The sequence below is a fragment of the Ischnura elegans genome, chromosome 5 (assembly GCF_921293095.1).
Source record: "Ischnura elegans chromosome 5, ioIscEleg1.1, whole genome shotgun sequence".
In the NCBI taxonomy this organism is placed as follows: domain Eukaryota; kingdom Metazoa; phylum Arthropoda; class Insecta; order Odonata; family Coenagrionidae; genus Ischnura; species Ischnura elegans.
In genome coordinates this window covers 4,402,449-4,430,374 of record NC_060250.1, presented here as the reverse complement: position 1 = coordinate 4,430,374, position 27,926 = coordinate 4,402,449, and the positions used below count along the sequence as shown (strand labels likewise).

General features: G+C 38.8%; 1 protein-coding gene and 1 long non-coding RNA gene across 5 annotated transcripts in view; one reads left to right on the top strand and one right to left on the bottom strand.

Annotated features, from left to right (window-relative positions):
• LOC124158442 (major facilitator superfamily domain-containing protein 6) overlaps positions 1 to 27,926 on the bottom strand; it is a 137,668-nt gene that overhangs the window by 35,832 nt on the left and 73,910 nt on the right. For 3 of the 4 annotated variants that reach the window (XR_006864791.1, XR_006864790.1, XM_046533528.1), the window contains exons 9-10: positions 8,080 to 8,322; positions 5,871 to 6,047 (exon numbers count right to left, since the gene is read on the bottom strand). Coding sequence is in view for 1 of the 4 variants with exons in the window: in XM_046533528.1 (XP_046389484.1) it covers positions 5,871 to 6,047; positions 8,080 to 8,322 (420 nt within the window). In the remaining 3 variants the exon portion in view is untranslated. Of the gene's footprint in view, positions 1 to 1,214; positions 1,312 to 5,870; positions 6,048 to 8,079; positions 8,323 to 27,926 lie in introns of all 4 variants that reach the window. The other variant, XR_006864792.1, reaches the window with a different exon arrangement.
• On the top strand, positions 11,329 to 12,195 carry LOC124158446. Its single transcript, XR_006864793.1, has 2 exons — positions 11,329 to 11,657; positions 12,087 to 12,195. It is a non-coding gene; the product is annotated as an uncharacterized LOC124158446 (long non-coding RNA).

Below are 27,926 nucleotides of genomic sequence, written 5' to 3'. Positions count from 1 at the left end.
CTCGCGTACGACCAAAAGGATTTCGCATTTCCTTCGAGTAATTCACTGAGAACTTTTCTCTTAAACTTTCGCATTGCAGTTTGCATTGATTTCTTGGTTATTGAGCATTGTGCAGCGTTAATTTCTTTAGCTTCAAGTTCCTTCGATTTATTACTTACGTAATGGACTTTCTGTACACGTTGTATAGTTTTCTCTGTTTCCCAAGTTCCCTTCTGACATCGTTATTGTACCAGCGTGGTTCCTTAATATCACATATCAGTCTTTGCGGAATATGTTCGTTGATTCCTTGTCGCAGAATTTCTAAGAAATGTGTCCATGTTACATCTGTGCTTTGGTCCTTTGATGTAACTACGAATTTTTTGTAGGAGTCATTAAGCATCTCGCCAAATTTAGTGAAGTTGCATTCATCAAATAAGTAAATATTGCATTTTTGTTTTACGGCTGACACTACATCAATTTTTAACGTTGCAAAGATTACTCTGTGATCACTTATACCGTCAATAATATCGACTTGTTTTATCAACTTAGGATGGCTTACTGCTAAAAGGTCTAATATCTTATTTCCTATCACTTGTCAACTACTTGGGCGAGAGAGTGATTTGCAAGTACGTTGAGTAAGATCTCGCTGAATTCTCTACTCCTTGAATTTGATTTTACAGAGTAAGTATCCCAGTTTATGGATGGAAGATTAAAATCTCCCCCGATTACTATTACACTTTTACTGTCTCTCTGAGTAAATGCGGATGTTTGATTTTCTAGTTGGTACATAATATCGACTTTGGAGTTTGGAGGTCTATAAAAAGAGCAGGGGCTATAAGATGAGCTCAGGCATGAGCCACCAGTGGGTCACGCAATGCATTACCCTTGATCCAACCACAGTGGGAACCGAAGAGGGGAGATTCATTAGTGCCGTGAAGGTGTAATACATACATAGTGATACATATACAAATATTTAATGAAGACCAAATTCCTTTCTGAAAATACTGAAAAGAAGGACAGAAGAAAATTCCCACATTTACCAACAGGAAGTTTCAGTTATATATTATTTCACAACAATTCTAAATTGCTGCACATCATTAGAACTAAACCAATGCACATAAAAATATAGTCAGTTGTTAAACCAAATGTGAGAGTAGTAGAAGGTATGAGAGGTTAAAAAACAGACACAGAACAGAGACAAACACAGAGAAAGAGAGAGGCAGAGAAAGTAATACCTTGGAGTAGGGTATGGGAGAGGTCCCCTGCAAACAGAAGAGGAGGTCAGGTGTGTTTACAAGTGATCCTGCACAGCATCTCCATTCTCGCCAGTCCCTGCCAGCCACCACCGCCGCAAGCCACAGAAACAATGCATGGGACAATAAGTGCTCATAATCAGTCACCCTGACCACTCATTACGGAGTGATAAACTTGTAATGGACTAATCATGCTTGGGAGTGAGGAGAGGTGAGTGAAGGAAACCAAGCCACTGAGTTAATGACAAATATTTGTTTGGGGTAAAACATACGGGCACAAAGCACAGTTAAGTGAATTTGATGTTAAAAGGACAGGTAATGCCTATTTCCTCACACCTATGCCACCACATAACCACAAACAAAGATGCAACAAATCCAAGTGTTAAAATTTTGAACATTTTTTTACACCAAGACTGGAAAATTAACTGCCAAAGAAGTGATGTGACAAATTAATAAATACAAGGATACCAGATATGAAGCAGTACTTCATCCACCACTCACCTAAGTTCGCACAAGTCTCCAATCACAACAAAGAATATACTGAATACCACTTGTGTTGCTATTTCATACTGATGTTAGTTTACGATTACATTAGCCGTTCTAAGATATTTAATATGAGTAAATGCCATTCCACGATATCTTCTTTGAACAAAATTCACTAACTCATTCTTAACTAACAAGGGGAGACCACGTACCTTGCTCCGCCTTTTTCAATGCCGTATTTTTTATGGCCTTCAGAATGGTGAATACATCTCTGAACTAGTAGTGGTTCTGTTGAATGGGCCTTAGTTTGGCTGTAATTAATTAATTTTCACACAGTATTTTTCACAAGCCGTATATAATTTCAAAATTTCCCACTATTCAGCAGTCGTGTCAGGTGGTGGTGGTAGTGGTAGCGTACGTGATTCACACCCAGGGGGCTAGGGTTCAGTGCTTCCTCATGGCAGTTTATTTTGTTGTCTTCATTGTGATCATATGGCGTCAAGTTATTCATTTATTTTAATTGCAGCAAGCATAGAGATGAGACAATTTTTTTGTCATAATAATGGCATTTAGGTATTTAAGCAGTGACATTTCAATCGCGGAGAAATGAAGGCTACACTTGCTACTCTCCTCAAAAAACATACCGAAAGATCAACTTAGAGGCTATAACAGTGGTTTTTTTTTCGAAGAAATGACATTTGTTGGTGGGCCTCTTGTTATTATATTGGAAGGGCAACGGAATATTTTGGGAAGAGGCGAGCACAAGACACATTTGGCGTAATTGTCGCTTTTAATCCTCTAGCGGGCACGACTGCTTTTTTTACATGACCAGGCAAATGGCATACTTTGCCCATGATATGTGCATATATGATAACACTCGATTTTTGTTAAAATTAATCTTTATTTGTAGAAATTAGTTCAACCTTGTACATTTACAGCTGATACAGATATAAAGGTACCAATGGTACACGGCCAGTCGCACGGCGTAATTTATACGTCACAGGCAATGGGTTCCTCTTTCTGATCCAAAAAAAATTAGCTACAATACCTTGAACTTTGGGAACTCGCAATATAGACAGTCAAAGTACATTGTAGGAATACACGAGAGCATTCTAGCTCAGAATGTACGTACAATGATGAAATCCTTGGTTTTCGAAGATTGACGTATTTTATATGCCAGCGCACCCAGTCCAGGGTTATCAAATTCTATTTCATCCTATTTGTTAATTGAAATTGTATTTCAGAATGGTTCTTGTAGCACGTAGGTACTGTGTAAGTAAACTCCCATTGGAGTCAAGTGAATTACAAGTGTTCGAGAAATATGGCATTTTATATTCATTTTGTTCTCTTATTAATTATGCCTGTAGGCATATTGTTGCTTGCCGCGATCCTTTAATGGTATGTGCTCTCACAAGAGTGGTTTTCATTTTTAAGGTGGAAGTTAATCAGCATAAGAAAGAAAAAGTTAATATTTTAGCGCACACCAACCCTTGCTAGGGTAGTCGTATCTCCGTGTTTGAAATGACACTGCTTAAATGCCTAAACGCCATTATGATGATAAAAAAATTGTCTCATCTCTAAGCTTGCTGCAATTAAAATAAATGAATAACTTGATGCCGTATGATCACAATGAAGACAACAAAATAAACTGCCATGAGGAAGCACTGAACCCTAGCCCCCTGGGTGTGAATCACGTACGCTACCACTACCACCACCACCTGACCCGTCTGCTGAATAGTGGGAAATTTTGAAATTATATACGGCTTGTGAAAAATACTGTGTGAAAATTAATTAATTATAGCCAAACTAAGGCCCATTCAACAGAACCACTACTAGTTCAGAGATGTATTCACCATTCCGAAGGCCATAAAAAATACAGCATTGAAAAAGGTGGAGCAAGGTATGTGGTCTCCCTTGTAAGTGGTATTCCATTACATATAAGGTTTCTTGGATACTTCACTTTTACTTTTACTAAAAATAGTGGTTTAAGTACATAAAAGTGAACTATCCAATAAATCCATGAATTATGTATGCACGTGATTTCCATAACATATTCCAAATTCCAAAGGGCTACCTTTGAAGAGAGAATTGCCACCACAAATAAGAGAATAGACAAACAGGGATATTGATTTTCATTAGTAACACACATCACCTCAAATCCACAATTTACTCTTTACTACAATACTTGATATAATGCCACAAAAGCACATTCAGTTAATCACAATAGTGATAGCTAACGCACAAGAATAAGTACATATTATGCTTTTACTCTATGCTTGGAAAATAGGAATTTCAAATTCCTATGAAATAAGCAAAGTATGCTGTGATATGTGCTTTGAGGTACAAGATCACATGAAAAACTAATGCTATACGAAAGTCAAATATAAAATCAGCAGAAAAGCCTAATGATTACGATGGCATACAGTAACAGAACTATATGAACATGTATGTAACAAAAAAAATTGCTGGAAAACAAAGCACAGAATTATCCCATTTTCTTCAATTTAAAAAATTGTCAAGTTTTGGTGAGACTCATCAATCTCTTTCATAAAAATGCTGGATACATGTACTGGTGACAGCAGTGATCCCATGCGGAGTCCTTTGGTCTGCGCTTATTGCCCATTGGACAGGAAATATGTTCGTGAATTTGAGCTTGTGATGCAAAGAATGACTGTCTTCTGACCAAATCATGTCTTCACAAGCCTAATCATTTCTCCAACCAGAACCCCAGTTAATTAGGATACAGCATCAAAAATGTCAATAATAATGTCTCTTCAAGTCTGATTTCATTCAGTGCTCGAACCAAATGCCTGGAGTTTTTCTCATGGTGCTTGGATGATCCCATGAAGGGCGAAAGGAAATTGGTCAAGTGACACAATGCAGGCTTGAGACCCAGTACCACTCACAATTGGTCTCTGTGAGATGCCTTTCTTGAGGATTTTGAGTAGGCCATACATACATGCCTGGAGGGATGGGCACCTGTGTCAAGAGGGTCCAGCTATTCCCAGTCTTGGGGATGCTCCTATTAATTAGTGCTTCCTTACTAGTACATCTGTAGGGGGATGGACCAATAGGTTGAACTGTTTACAAGAAGTGACAATAATTTCTGCAGGTATTCATCCGTCTTCATTCTGAGGCTAGATTTTCATGGCACTTAATGTTTCATTATGGATTTTGTCGGCCTCCTCTTCCAAAGTTTATGGATGGCTCTCTCCATCCTGAGTATCACGTCCAAGCGTGATAAGCTCCTTGAGGCAGGGACAAAGTCTCGGCATAGCACAGATGTTTAGGCACCAATTCCCCAGCAAGATGCAGTTGGTCAGTGAGGGGCTTCAGCTCCCTTCCTCCTCACTGTCCTCTTCCCTGCCGAAGGAGAGCTTTGCCTTGTGCTCTAGCAATATGATTCATAAAATCCAAAATTGCAGATATTATGTATGTATTCCTGATTCATTAGACTATGGGATATGCCAGCCATTGAAGGGTTAAGTGGGAGGAAGATAAAACATAAATGGCCATTCTTACAATTAAAATAGTGAAAGAATATTAGAAGAGGTAATTGCATAAAAAAGCAACAAAATACTGACACTTTACTGATAAACTAAAACTCAATTAAGACAAAATGTAAAAATTAAGTTTACTTTTTTAAATTTTTCATTCTTACACTATGTCCTTTGCCTTCCAATTCCACCTCTTTACCTATCTTATTTCTTGGTGATGATTCAAAAGTCAATGATTGTCGATAATTTCTGATAAAATAAAATTAATATTAGTAATAATCATAGGCCATTTTCCCTTATTCATTTCTTTCCCTTGCTGACAGCGAGACCATCATTATCTTTCTTTGAGCACTAGGCCACGGTTAAATCAACAATTACTCATTGCCGACCAGTCAGGAGGAGAAAGTTTGTGAAACAGCAGCTGAATCCTAAATTAATACAATTTAAAAAATATTTCGGCAAATTGCATTTTTTTCAGTACATTGCCAGTAATACAGCTTTCCCCATAATCTGACCATGTCACCATTGTGAATGGGTTGGTTACCAAGATCACACAGTAACTAAAATAATTACTTCAAATAGAATAATAATTTGGTTAGTAAGACAGACACTATTCATAAATGAATTGACTAGAAGAATAATATAAAACAAAACAAACCTCCAGGTTTCTGGAATGCAGGTGAATTGTGTGGTCTGTTGCCTTTTAAGAAGAAATAATTCACAGCTCCATGTAGTACAAAGGCACAGAGGGCAGCAATGCCAAAGGAACGGAAGGTCACCGTCCCTCCAAACTTCTCAAACACAATGCCACCAAGCAAACTGCCCAGCGACACACCTGTGAGGGCAAAGCAAGTGATTTTCCATTGAATCCACAAGTACCTAATAACTGCTTGCACCCAATTCAATCATTGACTCACACACCAAACAACATCAAATATTTTTATAAGATCCCATTATTATATTACATACTAACTTAAAATTCCAATTCATCATACTAAAGTAATTATCACACCAGGACAAGTTTGGTAAATTTTGCTGAGCCTAATAATGTTTAAATATTTAGTTTATCAGATTATAAAAATTATAAAACAAGTAATTCGTGTTCTCAGACCCCTATCTACATTAGTTACCTCCAGGACAACTTATACTTGATGAAATTGCATGGGGTGGTGTATGAAAATTTATTTTAGAATGATGTGTGGGGGGGGTTAGATACATCTTTGCAAACTACTTTCCTTGATCCATGATCAAGCCATGCATCATAACGCAACTAATGATGCATGGTTAACAGAAATCAGAGCTTCCGATCGTGAAAATTCCAAAATTTACTCACACAAGAGTGATGTTCAGGATTTGAACGACGATGCTATTTTCTGAAAATATAAAAATAATGTAGAAAAAGTGTCACAGCTTTCTTCCTCATAGGTCTGGGTATGAGAGATACTTGAAACCATTAGTATTAATAGAAGTATTCACATATCTTCGAAATCCAGGCCCAATGAGTGGGGTGGCATGTGAGCAAGTAATGGGAAAATATAAACCTAGATATTGCTCGTACGTCCTCATTCGGAGGTACATTGAAAATCCATTAAATACGATAATAAAAGAAAAAAATACAAATTTAAACGACTTCAATGAATGGGGTAGGGTTGTTACAGTGATTCCTTGAATTGTAAGATAGGAAAAAACTTCCTCCACTCAGACTCAGGAAAGAGACCACAGTTAATAATTGGAACAGAAGATGGTAATTTGGATGACTTTTGAGTGTGTTTGTTTTAAAGCAATCCATTGCTCAAAAGTAAAATTAGGTTAAATTGACTTGTCAAAAGTATTTGTTTCTACAGACCACAATAAACTTTATTCTAAACTCATGAAAATTAGTATCAATGTCAATGCCTTATCTTTCAAATCCCAAACAATTGGTACAAGTAAACCTAAACCACAAATCAAATGCTTGTATTTTTAGATCAAATGAAATCTTAACCAACTGTGATGTACCACATGGCTCCATATTAGCACATCTATTATTCATCATTTTCATTAATGACTTCCATGATAACCTACCAAACAGTGAAGTTACATTATAAACGGATGATACATCCACACTGAACATAGGTGATCATTTTCTAGATGCTAGCAGTGCTGCCCATCAAATCTTAATACTCATGTCTAAATGGTGCAGGTCAAACAAAGTGCTTCTTAATAAAAATGAGAAATGTTTCCAACAAGCCAAATGGAATGGTCCATAATCCTTATAGGGAACTCGTGGGGGACTCTTCATCACTTAGAGCTTCCTTGGCCAAAGCATCTGCTTTCTCATTCCAGGCTATCCTCTCATGTCCCCGTACCCGAAGGAAACAATTACCTACATATTTACTCCCTTTCTCATGAGGGTCAGCAGCTTGAAGTGTATGCCCTGAATAATTGGGTGCATGGGTGAGAAGCTGGAAATGGGTTGTAGGGAACTCAGGGAGCCAGTGCATACGACATAGGAGCCACCATCGTCACTTAGGACTTCCAAAGCAATCTAAGGAGCAAAAAGCCCCACTGTGCAAACACTACACAGCTGATGCAACTTCGCTCTGACATCGAGAGGAGAGAATGCTGCACAGGCAGAGGTACACTTGGATCCATCAGTGCAAACAGGGATGAAGTTGGGGTGGTTCTACCTAAGCATAGAAATAAAAAATGCTGCCACAGCATGGGACAAGGGGAGGACTTTGGTTAAGATCGCAAAGCTATATTAATCACAGGCATGGTAGTCAACCAAGGTAGAGTATGTTACAGTAAATTTCTAATGATAATGATCAAAAGGCCAACAAAATATGAAACAAGATATGATTTGTCAAGCGTTTACTCAGACTCACCAACTCCTTCGAATACAGCGCCAACCAAACCTTGGATGGTGGCTTCCGTGCCCGATGGAGTCACCACCGAAGCATAGGACGTCATGGTGGCGTACGCAAGGCCAAATGTAAGGCCATTGAGCAGCTCAATAGGCAACACATACCATGGGTTGGTCAGCAGAGAGTAGAGAATCATCCGAGCACCAAATGCCAACAATACCAAAGACATGGTATTCTCATGGCCAAGTTTTTTCACAATCCAGCCTGTAATAAATTTTCATACAGCTGATAAATGGCACATTCAAAACAAATTTTAAGAAGTATATATTGGATTACTGGGACCTAGTCAGGATAAAGGAAAGCCCTCGTCATGGCTTGCAGGCTCCATTCTGAATTACTTGAGCCACATTTGGCAGCATGAAAAATGTAATTACAAGAGCTAAATGGGCAACGAATCAGCCACATCATTAAATTTATATAAGATTTTGCCTTATTTGCTCATTACACTGGAAGAGAGAGGAAACTACTGAAATAACGCACAAGGCTTCTAGAGATGAGTACATAGGTAAAACACATGAAAAAGAATGGTCTAAGATTGGTCTAATAGACATGATACATCTTTCCCAACTTCATACTGGCATTTAGATTCTCCTGTCTTTGGACATTTTTACTTCAGCCAGATAAACTATGATCAACTTCATTATTATAAAATGTGCTATTTACCCAAGAGTATTATATGAAATATAAAATAAAGCTTAAACCTTAACCGGTGACGTGCGATCTGAGAGACCGCTGCATTTCTAAAAATATGAATATTTTCAAAATAAATCTTTCAAAATACTTAAACCTCTCGTTAGCTTCATATTTTTGCACAACAAGGACATCCCACTCTTAAAATCTAACCGTCCTTTTATTAATTTCTTTAAATTTGCAATTTAATTCGATTAGCGGTCTGTGAGACCGCACGTCACTAAATAAGAAAAATCAATGAAGGTAATGCTGGTGGAAATGATTAAAAAAAGATGTTAAAACAACACGTAGTGATTTATCAAGCATAATAATAATTAATATTTTGTTAGGAAGCATCTTTAGACAGGGTTCCCACTCTACCTGAATAATGAAATTCACAGCTTTTTCCAGGTTTTCACGGTTATTTTTCAGGTTTTCACGTTTTTTTTCAGGTTTTCACGGTCTCAATTTCGCTAAATTCACGGTCCGTTAATAAGCCAACAATAAGAAAATCACTGGCCATATATCAACAGAAAATTAACGTATGCGACAAACGCCGTGAATGTTGATGCCGCAATGAAAAGTGATATCTGTTATGACGTGATCTATCGTTTGCAAAATTCAGGGCCGACTCAAGGATCAGCCCAACCGCGCTCTTGCCTGGACGCCAAATATCCTTCGGACCTTCTTCCGTCCGGACACCCGAGGTCCTTTTTTAATTCCTCGCCGAGAGATTGTTTTTTGGGCACGTTGTTATTACTGCACAGTAACCGAATTTCCCCCACCCCAATCTTTCTTATTTAACGGAAATATTTTATTTAAATTTTTAATAGAATATAATAAATTGATTCTTCCTTATTTAACGGAAAATATTTTATGAAAATTGTTTATAGAACGTAATAAATCAAAAAACAATTTCATACACCATATTAGCACCAAATCTAATACGAACACGATTCTAAGACTACCCTCCTTTTTTGGAAATCCAATAGGGGACAATAGGGGATACGATGATAAAATGAGTGCGGAAAAACGATCAACCCAGGTAAAAATATTTGGTCTGTAACTAATCTGGATCTGGTCTGTAACTGGTCTGAAAGGCTAAATTTTGTTCTGTAACTGGTCTGTAACAGAACTGGACTGGTCTGGATTTCAGAGAGGCAAAGGAAAATGGTCTGCAACTAGTCTGGAATTCTGGTCTGTAACTGTACTGTAATTTTCGATGGTCTGCATCTAGTCTGGATCTATTCTGTAACTATGCTGAAATATTCTATGAGTTTCAACTCATGGTCTGGAACTATTCTGGAAAAATTCCAAGTGAGTCAACTGGTCTGGATTCTGATGTGACATGAGATCTGATATTTTATTTGGTCATCTGCAATTGCTCTTACATTTATTTGTAACAGTGAAATTACTATAATGTATATCAGGCATTGATACTTAATGGAACTAGGAATCCTGGGCTATGGAGTGGTCAATTTCTAATGTCCATTAATTTTTTTTCAAGAAGGGTTACAGTTTTATATTTGTTATTTCATAGATGAATTTCACATGGGTTCAAAGGTAACCATCTGCCCATAATCATGGCTTGTGGAGAGTTGCGTTATTTGGATGGCATTAGAAAGGGCTGCACCATAATATTGAGACTAATATCAGAAGTACTTCTGATATTAGTCTCAATTTATGATACAAACTTTAAGCATTTAAGCAAACTTGGTAAGATAGTAAAAAATGAATATGCGAGGTAAAAATAAATATTACTTCTAAATGATTGCACAAGCAATGAAAGTTGAAATATCAAATAGGGTTTTTCAAAGTAGTTAGCAGTCAAAATAATTTGCAATGGTTCATTCTAATTCCAATGTATTTACCAATTTCAGGCAAAACTTTTTGCCCGCAACTTCCACCCATGGCACTACTTTTCCTTAGATCTCCTTCACTCACCAAACATCTACACTTACATGTTACATACTATCATACCTATATCTTTAAAAAAATTGAATTGCATTTCTGTAGGGAAGGGGTGCAGTTAATGAGCTGATTTTAAGAAAAATTTAATATCTTCCAGCTAGTAGCGCTTACACACTTTATTTGGGCTATGGAAGCATAAAATAATATACTTAAGTGCAAAATCTCCCCCTCAAATGCAAATGGATCTCAATTCAGAACACCGTGTATAAAATGGTAATAAGGTGAACGTAATGCATCAATACAGTAACCCATTAAAATTAAAGCATTTGTTGAAGAGGAAAATATCTGGAAAGTCCCCCAGGTACCTCGTGAAGGTACACCTCGCACCTATAAGAAGCAGAGGGAGCTTCTCTTCTTAAATTTCTCTGGAGCAGGCGCACCTGCTCCAGAGAAATTTAGCTCTGTAAAAGAATGTAGTAACTGCGGTAAATACATATTTTGCGAATTAAAAATTTGAGTTACAATTTTTTCCCATTATATAACGTATTAAAAATCGTATTTTGAAACTTGCGCCAAAACAACTGGCGGCCATCTTCTACACCACGTGACCTAACAGCCATTGGCACTGGAATTATGTTTACCATGTTTACACTCGTAGAATACAGTAGTTTCCGACTTTGTGGATTAATCTGTGCCTTAAAACAGTATTTTACAAGCAACTGTGTGTTTAAGAACGTGTGGATGAGGAAAATATAACGTTTTTCAAAGTGAAAACCTCCAAAAAGGAATCGAAAAAAGTACTGTTTCATGCCAATTGCATATTATCACAATGCAATCAACGCCAGATAAAGTTTTTATTCACCGGGTTTGCGGAAAAAGTGGCTCCTTGCAGCACGTAAAGATTTAAAGAAGATGCCTTGTCAGCATCAACCCATCTCTGCTGCGCTGACTATTTCAATGTAAGTACATGGAAATATATTTTTACAATCGATAGTAAATCAACGAACTTGAGTATCAACAATTTTTAGGACTACTGCAATTAATGAACTACTGCTTTCAACCCAATAGTTATATAAGATTATTTATTACTACGTTCTCACTGTGATTACAATTTAGGTTGATATTTGGCTTAACCTGTGTATTTAAAATACAATTCATTCAGATCGATTAAGTTGAAATATTTCAAGTTAGTGTTCTCGCGTTAGAAACCACATTGTTAGCAGTTTTTCATGGCATAAAAGTATTAGTCTCACTATAAATTCATTCGTGCATGAAGTTTTTTTCTTGAAATTGAATAACCATATTAGAGAATATGTGGAACAATTTTAAGTTACTTTAAGTACTTATTACTTAGCTGGTTATTAAATGTTACAATTCTCATTTTCCAGGATTGATGGCGATGGACACTAGACGTTTTCTCTACTACAATACATGTTAACTGTGTTACTAATACTAGAGAATGTTTTGAGTACATCAATAAATGTTAAATTGCCTGTATGGATTTATTTTATTGCATGAAAATCATCCACCTCCATACGAATCGAAAATTTCCCGTTGCAGGGGATATGTTATTGATGGTTTGTCAAAAGTCATATGCTAACATGTTTTATCAACTTAGAACTTAGATGGGAGTTCACAGCTGAAATGCAGTTGCCATGTGTGAGTACAATGAATATCTTACGATCGGGTTGACATTTGTTAAATTCTGAATTCCATTTGCACTCATACTGGTATAATCTGGAGATACATCAACTCTGAGCTTTTGATTGTAGTAAGAATTACTTAACTTTCTTGCCCCTTACTGCTGAAGACATCCATAGAGATGTATCGTCGCTTTTCAAAATTTACAATGTATTAAATTGATTATGTAAGAATGCTATTGTAACAATTAAAGATTACTGCTATCCAGTATGCCTTTATCTCTGTCATATTTGGCTGGCTGAGAAATGCCTTCAGTATGCTTCTCAGATTTATTTGTTTAGGCTGTTCCCTTTTCCTTACTAGCTGAACTGAACCAGTCAGATCAATGAGATTGACTGATCTTTTAGTTATCCTGAGTCTCAGGTTAAGTAGTATAAACCAACTAGTCACTAGAACAGATTAGTTCCAGACCACAGTCCCCCTTAGAACAGACCAGTTCCAGAGCAGTAGAGACCAGTTACAGACCTGGGTCCAGACCAGTTTACCCACCCGTTGTCCAGACCAGTTGCAGACCAAACTGGTCTGGAGCAATGTTTCAATTTCTTCCCAGTTCCAGACCAGCTACAGACCTTTAGCTCCACCCGTGTTCCAGACCTGTTCCAGCTCAGTTACAGACCAAATATTTTTACCTGGGAATGCTTAATTTTTTTGCTAGGTTGTCTATGTCCCTGGAAACGCAGGATTTTGGCGAGTAATGAAGATATTCATTAAAGGTTTCAAACAATATTTTAGATAATAACAGGAATAGTAGTACTTTATCAAGACACATAGGTCATATTGTTGATTCGACCCATATCTCTTTCAAAATTCTGAAGGAAAACGCCACCTCACAAAACAATGTTTGCTCTCCACTCGGCATTTACACTGCTATTACGGATTTCAGTCTGATGTAAAAATTCTTATCCATCAAACACCATTTCCAGTACACGTATTCACGAGAGCAATGTGCATGTTGTGCCTAAAACAACCACATTCGCCGGCGCAGGGACTGGTTGTGAGATGGATCACGAAGGCCAAAAATAGTCTATTACTTGAATTGTTCCTGTCTAATGAATATATTTTTAATATAATTGAGGTAGTGTGTAAAGCGTGAACAATGTTGCGTTAATCGTCAGTGGCACGCCCACCTGGATCTTCGCCTTCATATCTCCACTTGTTTTCTCCAGGTAGCTCACTCTACCCCCACCCCTACCGTCATGTGCTAGCGGACAACCCAAGGCGCTCCGCAATATTCACGCGCATCTAGCCCGGATTCTTTTCTTCATGTTCAATTATTTTCAGTCCATCTCTTACAGTTCTCAATAGTTTCTTCGGAGGGGCCATGGTCCGAAAACGAATAAAATTAAACTAGTGAAAATGAACCCTGACTTTATTAAACCCACATGGAAAACACTCGGTGATTCGAATTCCAGCCACCCTGGAAAGTAGGAAACCACTCGTACGAGGTGAAGTTCGGAACTGATGCTATCGCGTACGGGGGTACGCAGAGCATACTGCAGAGGGCGAAGCGTGACCATATGACTGCGCCATGAAATTTTTACCCTAAAGATACCCATTCTTTTCTAACTATCGCAGTGCCAGATGAGCAGATGAATTCGGATTGTTAGTAGGGAGAAACAAAAATCCTGAGAAGATATCCCTTCGTCAGTAACTCTGACAAGTGAGACTTATAGTATAGCTCGTAGATTGATAGCTGATAACAACCTGGTATGCCGAATGCCGAACAAAATGCCGCATTAAGGGGACTGGATACCACGCCAGAAAAGTGCCGTTGCAGCAACCTACCATTTAGGTCGCTAGGGGGCCATTTTTGCATGTAACGAGGAACTGTTTCCACTAAAAAACATAGGATATATGTAGCCTTGGTTTGTATGTCTTCACAGTTGCACACGTAAAAACCAATTAGGAGAAAAAAATTGTAAACTTCCCAAAAAAATCGCCTTTTTCTCGTGAGAATTACTCCGCTCCAAATTGAGACTCAGAGATGATCAAACATTTGAGTCAAGGCTGCGTCTTTCATAATTTCAAATATATATACCGGTAGAGCGTGCATGCAACCAGATTCGCGTTATGTTCTTGAGCGTGATGGATGTTTTGGCCTTTCTACGGCTCAACGTCTATCACAGCGCTGGCGGGGACCTGGCGCTGTCGTCTTCCAGAGAAGGATCCCCCCACCTCCACTTCCCCTCTCTTTGGCGGTCTCTCTCCTTCCCCTCTCTCCCCCCCACCCGCAATCCCTTGCCTTCCTTCCCCTCACACTGCTCCACTACGTCGGGCGTCATATTCGGAGGAAAAAATATTTTGTTTCGGGAGGCTGGAGAGTTCAAGCATGCTACGAGAGCAAGATACACCTGTGTTTTTCGACGGGTCAGTGTCGAGATTGATTGTGGACAGCAGATTATGGAAAAACCAACTCCTTACCTGAAGTGGAGATATCGTAAGTGATATCAGCCAAAGAAGAGGAAATATCACCCTCCAAAACCTAAGGAAGCAGGTAATTTCACAATGAAATTCAATTCATTTAGCGTTTAAAAAATGACTCTCTTGTATTAATAGTGTACCAATTATTTAAGCTTCAAGAAAAATAACGAGAATAAAAATTCCCTCCTTTGCCTGAAGCCTTATTACACATTTATTTTGTAGCAGTTGAAACCGGAAGCGTTCATTCCGAAGAATCATCGCCATTGGGTTCCGGAACAGGTGTAGTGGAAGGGTAAATATTGCTGCAAAATAATTACATTAAATCTTATACCTACGATTTAGTTGATAATAGTTCAGAAATATTCAATGGAGCGCTAATTGCTAATTATAATTAACGTGTAAATTACATCACCGTCAGCAAATTCGTTTTCTCAAAATTCGTTTTTTCCCCTCAGGCCATCATCACCTCAGCCTGGATGCAGCAATTGCCATGGTGGAGAAATGGACCCTAAGGAACAGGATGAATATCGACGAGCTGAGCAATCAGACGTAGACGATTGCCTTCTCAGAGTTGAGGATCATTTGGAAAAAACGGATAGGTAATTGCAATAAGACTTTGGTGGATTTGTTGATTCGGTTAGGTTGAATTACTCGGAACATAATTTTGAATACGCAAACTCACAGAATTGAAAAACGCATTTTAATGTAGTTCACAATCTCCTATTTTGTACGCCCCTAGTTTAATATATAATGTCACCAACAATCCTGTAGAGTCATACAACTCTTACGTAGCTAATGTGCATAAAATATTTGTTCATTAGAAGCTATATGCATTCATTTTCTTTCAATACTTTAGTTGGAAGTTAATTTTAAAACTTGAATATTTAATATATTTTTATCATAAAATCATTCACGATCAAACAACATCGCTCTCAAGTAATGAAATCCTCTTTATTACAGGTGATGGTGATAGTAGCATAATGCAAAGGCTGTCAAGGGAAATGCCATATGGGCAGCAGTTACCAGTGCAAAAAGTAGAATGCGTCAACCACCTACTTAGAAATTACAGCAGTAGACTGCAAGATATTGCACGACGGCCAAGAAATTCAAAAGGGGCAGTGCCCGTTGGGTACAGGAGAACAATAAACAATAACTTGCAAAGATTGAGGGTAGCTGTGAGTGGGGCAATCTCCTTCAGAGCGAAAATGGCCGGGTCGGAAAGGGTCAAACTCCTACAGAAGGACATAGAGCAAGGGTCGAATCATGTTTTTGGTGACCATAATAAATGTGACAAATATTATTGCAAAGGGCCCAAAGAAGGAGAGGAGAACTTGGTCCCTCATTTCATTAGTTGCGGCATATGGGAGGATATCACCTATGCCAACAGTCTATTATCTCGTCACTCCGCTAGTTTGATATATAACGTGACAAACAATCTTGCGGAGTCCTACAACTCCTATGTAGCTAAGTACGTAGGAGGGAAAAGGTTAAATTTATGTTTAAGGGGGGCCTATGAAACTAGGTGTGCCATTGCATCGGTAGCCTTCAATGTGAAAGATGATGTACATGGCATAATTCATAAAGGACTGACGAGCAAGAGCCCAGGAGAATGCCCAAAAAAATTCTGTTTCCTCCAAAAGGAATAGGGAGTACATAAGAAAGCGACGACTGGAATTCTCTGAAACTTCAACAAAGAAACGTCTGCGAATTGAGGGACCAGACAAACATTATGGGCTTGTTCCTGATGTACGAAGTGACATCGCATTGGCCAGCCAAGATTCCATGAATAATATCCTGTCATCACTAAAAATGGATAAAACCTCAAGGGAAAAGTTGGATAGGGAAACACGAGAGCAAATGCTCAATGCGACGTGGCAGGCGGAAATGTGGAAAAGGTTGACGGCCTCTTTCTTTGGCCGTATTTGCAATTTAAGGCCCACAACATCTCGGGAGAAAGTGGCAGACGATATTTTGTTTCCTTCCTTCAGAGGAAACAAGGCTACAGATTGGGGAAATGCTAACGAAAAATCTGCCATCAGGGAATATGAGTCTTCAATCAAATATAAAGTTTTACCCGCAGGTCTCTTTGTTGATGACAAATTACCTTTTTTGGCTGCTAGCCCTGATGGGGTAATATCTGATGGTGAAGGCTTGGTTGAAATCAAGTGCCCCTTTAATTGTAGGTATATTACTCCTGAGGAAGGAGTTAAAAATAAAAGAGCTACCTTCATGGAAGTGAAAGAAGGAAAATATAAGTTACGCAGGAGAAATAGATATTTTTATCAAGTACAGGGACAGCTGGAAATATGGGATAAACAATATTGCGATTTTATTGTGTGGTCTCCTCATGGGATTATAATTGACAGAATTCAAAGGGAAAGCAGTTTTGGGCCACAGCAATGGTGGATAAATTAAAAGAGTTTTACCTGAACTTTATGTTGCCTAAAATATGCCAGAATACACCTGGTTACAATAAATAATTGTACCGGAGTTGATGTTTTTTAATCAATACTTTCCCTCAACTTTTTACCCTTCATTTCTCTTTCCACACCGGCCTCCTGGAGACTATATATGGTAATATTTTATCCCTGTATATCGCGGTGCGGCCAACAGCAGCCTTCTGCCCCGGCCACTGGTTTTTCCTGGATTATCGCATATATATTATGGCATGGCTGAGTAAGACGCATTTTTCTTTTCTCGACCAATTTTATAAATTAATTAATATTGTAACAAATTTAAGTGCGACTTCCATTAGTGCTTACAATAATTAAATTATTGTAAATTAAATAATTAATAGCTTTCAGCCGCGCGAACCGCATTGTTTATCGAGTCACGCGCGCATCAAAAGTTTCCGGCTTCAGCCTTAAGGCCGTTTTACACGAGGTACGGAATTGCGCAGGTTAGAGCTGCATTAATTTCTAAAATGGCGCGGAATTGCGCGAATGCATGAACGAAATTAAAACAGTGGCTATTTTGCCGTCTCGCATCCACGCATTCTCGCATGTGTTCTAGCAATTCACCGCTTTACACGACGCAATTTTGATTGCGCCTTCGCACGTACGTCAGATTGCGCAATTCCGTGTACCGTGTAAAACGGCCTTTAGATATGGGATTCTTACAGGGTAATGAGATCGCAATACATGAATTTACTAATTCCACCTCTGAATACCCTTCACCAATTGTGAACCGAGTCGAAATTTTTCGTGCTGCGGCGCGACATTAATTTTCTCCGGGCATTTTCAAACGAGTAAGATAAAAAAATGAGGATATCATGACTCCTCAGCTTCAGTGCCGATTACAGCGCTACAGACTTCAAAGTTAAGAAAAAAATAATTTTGTATGATCCCAGGGGAGTTGAGATTTAATAACTGTGTATGAATTTTTATAAATGTAATCATAAACACGTATATGTATCATATGAAATAGACCACTTGTAAAAGTTTTCGAATTTTAAGACATACTTTCACCTTTCATACTTGGAGTTGAAGCTTTCGAAATAGAGGTAATTTAGGATTCCTCCCAGCTGTACTAAAAATTATGCTGTCGTTGCCATCATAGGAAAAAATTATAATTGGAGTGCGCAATAAAACGGAGTATTGAAGTAATATAAACGTGGATTTTGTGAAGGATTGCAACAACAAACGGTGGAGAGAAAAATGAAACTGCAATTAACGAAAGTGTTACACGATTTCTCGCGTTCTCGTTTAGATTAATTATATTGTGCAATATTGGTTACCGGCGTGGAATAAGTCAAGTCATACGGTCTATTTTATTTTCATATTATAAATTATAAACTGCAATCTTATTTACGATGCATTCATTGAGGTACAGGATGAATAAAAATGGGACACCGTGAAGAAAGCGAGCGGAATTCAATGCGGGAACTATCCAGAGAAAAAGAGACCGACGGAAGGGCTGATCAACTAAAGTAACACAAAAAACACAAAAAGAGTTTTTTGGGCCTCAAGAGTTTTTTTGCAACACAAACAACTCCATGGGGTCTGCATAGGTTATCCGAGATCCCGACCGCCAGCGTACCGAAATCTGACACCGCAGAAGGGGAGTTCAGTCCCTCTCCCCAACCATGAATTTTTCTTCGCTCTCGAGTCCCCCTTCCACCCAGTCAACTTCCCCTCCAATTCAAACGCAGCGGTCGCTTTCGGAACTAAATGCCAACGACCGTTGCAGCGGAGTTCTCCCGAAGTATCCTATCCCCTTAACTGCTGAGAAGCTCAGCTACGAGGATATCGCGTTTCGCCAAAAATCACCATCGTATTTTTCCATCTATTTCCTTGCTTAAAATACGTCGTGTTTTGTCTCATTTTTTTTAATTACGTGCAAATTACTAACATTTCAATCTAATAAAAGCATAATAGCAATTGCTGAATATCATTGTTAGATACCTTTTGGGCTAATAGGTGACTCATGCAGCAGTTGACCTCCAGGAACTGGAAACATTGAAGGAAGGTCAGTGGGTGAGAAGAGGGGGGAGCGTGAAACACGTTTCTATTGTTCTCGTGTAACTCGATATTTTTTCGAAGCTAACGTCTTCGTAATACAATCCCTGCGCAAGCTGGGACCTTTTTTTTTATTTTTAAGAAGAGGAAAGCGTCAGAAGGGGGGAGGCGAATGCTGAATGGAGAGGGATAACGGATCTTGGGAAATGCGCTAATGTTACTTTCCCACGGCACTGAGCTTCTCCCTATCGTATTTCAATCTCCTGGGGAAGATTCAAACTATGTGTATGTCGTTATTAGCCATAAATAACACGTTGTAAACACTTCGTCTCATTTTTGTCAAACGATGGATGCGGGAAAATTATGCGTCGGAACCGCAATCTTCAAACGATCAATGCGAGAAACAATACTTCGGGGAACGATAGATACGGGAAAAAATTACATTGTCTAGATAAGGAACTTTATTTGGGACCAGAAACGGCGAACGATCAATGCGGAAGCGATAGATCGAGGTTCCACCGTATAACTTTTCTTTTGAAAGCGACAGTGTAATGACTTCTTTTCTCAGCTATCATAATACTCTGAAACCAAAACTGAATCGATCTCTCTAATCAGAGGCAAATCATGTTCCCTTCATACTGTTGCCCTGGGAAAAATGGAACGACTTTGTAGCAGTTTATATCGTGACGGCATCGATAATTTAACGTTACAATCATGGGCGGATTTAGGGAGGGGCACGGGGGCACATACCCCCCTGACACTTAAAAAATATGCAAGATTTTGAATACGGTCACATTATCATTGCGCTCGTTTTGTATCATGAGGTATCCTTGTGCCCCCCCCCCCCAGAACAAAATCCTGGATACGGCTTTGCATGTGCTCCCCCACTCCCCAGAAAGAAATCCTGGATCCGCCTCTGGTTAAAATTTAGGTAAATTGTAATCAATCACACAAAAATTTTGCAAGTTGATCAAGCTCTAACTTGAATGGAGCCGAACCCAGGGTAAAGCAGGCGATCTCGCGGACACAGCAGAAGTGCACCCGGCGATTGATTGGCACGCATGCTTTACCTGCTGCCTAAAATGGCAATAGTTTTTCTCTTAAACACAAAATTAAATAAGCTAAATTACTGTTCAGGTATTTTTGACGTTGATTTTTCGTTGTATAGCTATATATATTAGGTGGCAAACTCAGGTATCCATAATTTTTTTCCGACGAAAATTATGCAACCCGATTGACGTCGAGAATTTTGCATTCGATTGTAAGACGAACCCTCTTTTCTGCAGGAGTTAGGAGGAAAAAAAACCTTGTCTTAAATAGGTGCAAATAGGTAAATTATAATTCACTTGGTTTGAAATAAATAAAGACATAATAAATGCCTGCTGAAGCATGTTATTTTCACTTTCACTTTACTTTATCACTCGTCAAATATTTCCTCACAAACTTTCCGGTTGCGACGTAAAACTGGCAAGTCCCAGGTCGACGCATGCGAAAGTCGTGTAATGCTGTGTTGCCATAAGCGGAAATCTTCTCTCGTTTTCAGGCCGCAACGCGCGAGAATTAGTAACGTCGCGCCGAAAGCTCGCTGTCGCCCGGTTCAAACACAGGGAGCGTAGTGTCCACAGCGCATAGCAGGTTGTCAAGGTTAGCGGTCTTCTAATCACAGGATTGAGGGTGTTGAATAAACGTTCAAATTTTTCGACACAAAGGCAATCTAGATTTAGTATCGAAAGAAGTGGTCGCTGCAGCCAGTGGGAAGCCTAATTGGGTGGAAGGGGGACTAAGCAGTGACCGAGGGAGGGGAAACCAAAGCAGTCGAGGAAAGTAAACAAGCTGATGAGAAGTGGTGTCATATTTCAGGAGGGGGGAGAGAAAAGGCCTGCGCTGGGGAAAGATGTTTTTTTTCTTCAGGCAACATTCGTTCCCACGCTTTTCTGACCCATGCGACGATGCTCACCACAATGAATAGAAGTGCGCTCACTACGAACGAAGTTGAAAATTTCTGGGAAGGTATTATTTGGTATTATTATCAAGATTGAGAGATTTTTAAGGTTTTAGGTCGAAATTCACGGCTTTTTCCAGGTTTTTTCACGGTAGACGAAATTCACGGCTAATTCACGGTTTTAAGGTTTTCACGGTTGAGTGGGAACCCTGTTTAGATGTACAAAGTGGATATTTAAGCACCTCATTTTTCTAAAATTCATTGCGTAAGAATAAATGACCATCCAGTAGTTTCTGAAGGCGAACTCAAAAAAAAAATTAAATCCAGTTTTTATTGGAAATATCACTCATTTTGTTCTTTAAATGCTAACATTTTTATAGATGTTATCAATAATTTGAATGAGATAGAGGTGAATTTCTCGCACCCATAGTAGGCAGTACACATATAATGTACTTTGGATATTATAACCAATTGAACCCCGAAAATTCGTGCGACCACAGCTGGTGCGCAACACTTATTTACGGGTATCTTTCAGCAGTTAGTCAGAATTTTTTATCTTTCAGCATTTGGGGACAGAACATCTTATCATCGATTTTTATCGCAAGAAGAAATAAAAAAAAGCCTAGGAAACACTAAGAGTAAAACATCGAAATGCAAGTGGCGTTACGTCTACATTTGTCCGAAGCGTTTTTTTGGCCCCTTTTTTTCAAGCAACCAGAAAATCCTCGAGTGCATAGTTTCTGAAGTAGTGCGAAAATCTGCCGACAAATACAACTGATAGTAAAGAAGGGAGCACAGATGATGACAGAAGTGATGTACTTAGTAAAAGATCTCCCCAGGCAGAAATAATTATTTACAGGAGAAATCGCTATAAGTGGTCATCAAATGAACCAGAGGGAAATTCGTATACTCTTCCATAACATAATTACTCAGAAACCTGGTTTGAAGGATTACATTACATCACTATGTAGGGATATTGAGCCTCTTGATTATTAGTCTTCTATTTTTGATCAGCAAATTTTAATTTGAATACGTTGGTACAATTAAAAAAATAAAAGGGCATAATGATTCTGCGTCATCCAAAGGATGCTATGGCTCTTCAATTTATGGATTCTCGGCGAACAAGACTGTAATATCAAATGTCCCCAAAATATATAAGGCTGTTTGCTTAGTTTCATTTATGCACTGCAGGGTGAGTGATGACATAGAGTCAGGGAAACCAGTAGTAATTGCATTTTACAACGCAACTAAAGGTACTGTAGATACACATCTGGGAGGTTGCCAATGGTAGTATTTTACAGGTTATTAAAAATTTCCTTTGTCAACTCTTTTATGCTTCAGCAGTCTGAGAAAGATAAGAGAGATATGACACGACTTAATTGTATTAAATCAATGGTGGAGATGTCGTTAGACTCCATGTGGGAGCGTTTCTACGTAACTGTCATACCAGGGTTCAAAAATTCAATTTGAGATAAATGGACCGTTCAAAGTCCTAAAATGGTGTAGATATTTCAAATTTTAATGATCCGTACTTGTTTATCCCCATACTCCAAACATTTTTTACGAAAACGCCGCGGAATTGAGCTCTTGTTTCATATGAGCAAATGATTCCGTTTACAGAGCCATTCTAATACTGAAGATTTCGCAACGAAGGTACGATTTTTCCTTGAAAATTTCCAGTTAACCATTCTCCCCAATCATGACTATTACTTACCAATCCATTTCATCAATACTTGAAAGTCACATGTTCCTGCAGAGGTATGTAATGCAACAGTGCGTCGTTTTGGTGTCAGTCAGTGACGATTGACATCCATTTTTTTCCGCTGACCGAAAACGAAGAATGCTGGAGATAAATCGTTTCGTATCCTAATCAAGTCCATCACAAGGATGAAAGATCAGGATAAAAAAATTCTCTAGTATTCACCGTTTTTGCTCTTGAGCGCCGTCACTGACTGACATTTTAAGCTTTGGTAGTGCTCAGGTTTCAAATTTTGGTGCGTGCGCTTCATTGGCCCCGACTGGTACACTAAATTTGTGGCATAATATGTTCCTCGAGTAATAATGTCATATAAGTTTTATTGTTCTCAGTAAATTATTTATTTACACAGCAGAGTATTTCATTTTTTTGCCAATTGTTGCCTTCGGCATGCCGCTTGTCACCGTCACCTTCATTGTCGTCGCGTCGCTTCGGTACGTTTGTTGTGAAAGCGGGACATAGGAGCAGAATGATTGTTGAGATCTGAAATCCTTAAGGTACGTTTTCATGAACGCGTTTCAGGCGAACCGACGCGAAAGCGAAATTTTCAGCCAATCAGAAGCCCGGATTTCTTCGTGTGATATCGCGTACGTTCGCCTAGCTTCGCGTCTCCCGAGATGAAATATGTTCAACTTTCGACGCGTGGGACGCGTAGAATCTCAAACATGGCCGACCAGCGAGGTTTCGTTGATGAAGTTATCATTTCGGAAATCCGGGTAATTTGGTAGAAATGATTTTGTTTTTATTATTTGTGATGGCGATAAAGTTTTAGTTTTATTTACGTTCATTTTTCTGTTTATTTCTGCTTTACATTGCAATGTTATCCGTAAGCCGGTGCATCAAAGACAATGATTGAACAGCGTATTATCATGGATATTAAAGCTGTTAGGAGATGTTTGTGTATTACGACACATAAAAACCTTAATTGGAGGTATTCTTGAGGCATAATCATTCGCGATCATGTTGAATGACGTGATTAAAGTCGTCATACTAGACGCAATCCATGCTAAGGATATCACCCAGCACGTTAAAATCACCTCTAGATCGATGTAAAAAGCGTACAAACAAAGTTTTCTTGCGCATATGCACTAGATATGGATATGGAGTAACTACTTAGTGCAATTGTGTGCATCAAGTATTACTCTTAAGCTTACAAAGGGAAAGTTTAATCACATCTTATTCACATTTCAACGCAAAGGTTAATTATGAACATTAATAAAATATTACTATGTTTGTGTAGGCACTTGTTATGGCAACCGGTGTAGCCCAGTGGTTAGCGCCCAACGCTACCATGCGGAGGGCCCACGTTCGATGCTGCTAGCAGGAGTTTTTTTTTTTTTACTTTTTTATGTATATTTTTGGCATAAACTTACGTTTAACTATTAATTTTGTGATTTTAAATCATAAGAGTGTTTTCTGGATTGAAAATATTTCACATGTGCACGCTACGTATGTTTTATTATCTTTTGATTTTGATAGTTTTTATCGAACTGCTGTGGCCATTTCGGTATCAATTACCAAACCTGTTTGATATAATTTATCAAATTGGATTGGTAATTGTTACTAAATTTTTCAATGAGCCATATGACGACCGAAAATTTTGATAAATTTCATCAGAATTCGATAGTTCTAACTAAACCATTTCTGGGGACATTCTTAAGTAATTAAAAAATGACTCGCGGTCGTTAAGCCTCATCTCTTGGAGGAGATGATGGTAGTCTCCCTGCCTTCTGCGTTCCTCAAATATTGGGCGAACCCACCACCTTTTTCTTGCATATCGCCGTCTTCTTAGTAAAACAAGGCCCAATAAGGCATTAAACCTCCATTCCATTTGTACAGGATTCAATGGCAATACTGCATCCATTTCTTCCCTTCAAATATTTTCGCAGAAATACACTCCAACTCATATATCTGAAAGTTAGTTTGCAACCACGGTCGTGTCGTTTCTTTTTTTATAATTTCTTCTTTGCCGTAGATGTCGCGCAAGCACATCCTACGCGCAGGTTCGCTTTCGCTTGCATGTGAACGGTTCACGCGAATACGTGACGCGTATCGTCGCGCGCGTGCGCCTCTGACGCGTCTATGAAAACGTACCTTTAATTGTACCATATGGTCAGGATTGATTCAGATGGCAAAGACGGGAGCTGAAAGATACCGCGAGCATTGTGAGAGGAAAAAGCATAGCGAGGAATGCGAGGAATTAAAAAGGAAGAATAGAGAGCGGCAATGAAATCGTAACAGATCATGGCAAGGGTGGTGTTGATGTAGTTCAGGGCAAAGGCAGAAACATGACCTGGGAAGCTTTTAAGTCGGGTTCACATGTGATAAATGCAGTGCAAGTGTGCAATTAAAACAGCAAGAAAATAAAATTTGCAGAGATCCCTGTACACGGCATTTTTCCCTCCAATGAAATGCTGGAAAAACAGTGGCACGGCATTTAACCCATACAACATACACTCTGTGTTCACCATATGGAGTTAGTTGCTATAAATATAATTAAGATGTCTCCTTAGATGATAGATCACAGTGCTAGGCGTACTCACTATTTTAAGCGAGACTAAAGAAATGGAAGCAAAAGTAGTAGATATAATACATACTATGTGCTTACGTTTCAATGAGGTAGCGAAGAATTTCGTTCGGGGGGGGGGGGTCCGATACAGTGGGAAAATTTTTTAAAAACAGGGTACAAGGTAGGGGTTTTTAAACTAATGTTAACACTTTTTCTCAAGGAAAATAATTGTGTTTTTTATATTTCTGGGGGGGGGGGGGGGGGGTTCGGACCTCCTGGACGTACCCCCTGGGCATACCTCCTGGCTATACCACTCTTAAGTTTCTTTTATATGAATTTCTGGGTTCAATATACATATTTAGCAATGCTCATTCCATGAAAAAGAAAAGTTAACAAGCGTCAAATCACATGTGTCAGTCAGTGACAATTCCCGTCAGTCAGTGACACTCCATTTTTATGACCAAAGAGAGGAAACCATTACCTACACAAATTCACGATTTTGCATACGTTTGGACAACACCTAGAACTAATTTACGTATTTCGTGGATTTTCTTTATCATGAATAATTTCAGAGCAATCATAAGAAACGTGACGTTGTCAAAAAACGTAGTTTCATTTTTGTCAGTCAGTGACGACGACTTTGAAGTTAAAAATCTCCGGTTCTACAAGGGTCACAGGGTTGTACCAAAAGCCAGTGTATGCTTTCACTAACTTATTTTTGGAAGAATCCTCCCGAAAGTTCCTGCATTGATTTGTATTGAGTCAAAGGGGAAATATATGAACAAAAACTGGGTGTAACGGTCAGTCAGTGACGCGTAGAAACGCTCATGGGAAGGATAAATCAAATATAAGGCTCCCGAGACAGGTAGGATAACTTATTGCGCAAATTCTCCACCTACAATACCGTAGGAAGAGGCTGAAGAAGTTGAAAGGTTTGAGATGCAGACAACATGTAGACTTTTCCCGCTGTACAAAAACACGGAAAACCTCTTTCTTATTTTTCCATTGCAAAAAGCCTGTGTGTGCTTTTATGAAAAATTGTAATTTTGATCACTTGCAGAGTGCATCAAGAAAAGGAATAAGCGGGATAAATTTCATGGCTACTTACTACTTCGCCTTCCAACTTTAACATTTTAGGCCTTATTTTTAAATCTGGCAAAATATTGATAAATAAATATAATAATTATAACTCAAGTGTTTTTGTCATCAGTTTTTTGATCCTGTTTCAAATAACAATTTTTACTGACAAATTGCTTCGTATTGGGAATGTAAAAATTTTAATTCAAGTTTTAGAATAGTTAAGCATTAAAATAGAGATGTGCGAATAGTATCCGCGAATACTCGAGTACCTCGAATACTAGAAAGTATTCGATATTCGAGATCTCGAATAGTTATGCCAAAGGTACGGTCTCGAATACCTCGAATACTTTGAATTTCGCGTCATACACTGTCGCTCGCACGTCGTTGGTAGTTGACTCGGAAAAATGAAGAGAACTCTAGTCGTTTAGTGCATGCAGCGCTGTTTTAGGCATGCTGACGAACTACATCAAATTCGTGGGTTAGAGCGGTGAAAAGAGTTCGGCGTGGGAAACTGAAATTGATCGGGTGAAAAAAAAAATCCGAAAATCCCAGGTGTCCCCCATCACGAGAACCTCAGTGCCGTGGGATAGCAACATTGGCGCATTTCCCACGATCCGCTATCCCCCTCCATTCAGCATTCACCCCACCCAATCTGACGGTATCCTCTTCTCCAAAATCAAACTAAAGGTCCCAGCTCCCGCAGGGATCGTATTACGAAGACCTTAGCTTCGAAAAAAATATCAAGTTACCGGAAAATAATAGATAGCGATTCACCCTTCCTTCTTTCTTCACACTGACCATTTTCCCCCATCCATCTTTTGATAAAAAATGAGACGAGGTGTTTGCCACGTGTCTTTTGTGGCTAATAACGACAGGCACTTATTTTGAATCTTCCCCAGGAGATGAAACTACCATAGGGAGAAACTCAGTGCTGTGGGATAGTAACATTGGCGCATTTCCCACGATCTGCAATTCCCCTCCATTCAGCGATCGCCCCACCCACTCCGACACTTCTCCGAAATCAAACAAAAGGTCCCCGCTCGCGCAGAGATCGTATTACGAAGACCTTAGCTTCCAAAACAATATCAAGTTACTCGAGAGAAATAAAAATGTGTCTCATGCCCAACTACTCTACTCACCCACTGGCCTTTTTCTGCTTACCTGCTTCGAAGTTCCCCATTTCTGAAGGTCAACTGCTGCATGAGTCATCTACTAGCCCAAAAGTTGTCTTACAATGATTTTCGGCAATTGATGTTACACTTTTATTGGATTGAAATATTAGTAATGTGCGCGTAATTTAAAAAAGAATGAGACCAAGCACGACATATTTCCGACTTTATTTAAGCATTTTACGCAGGAAAA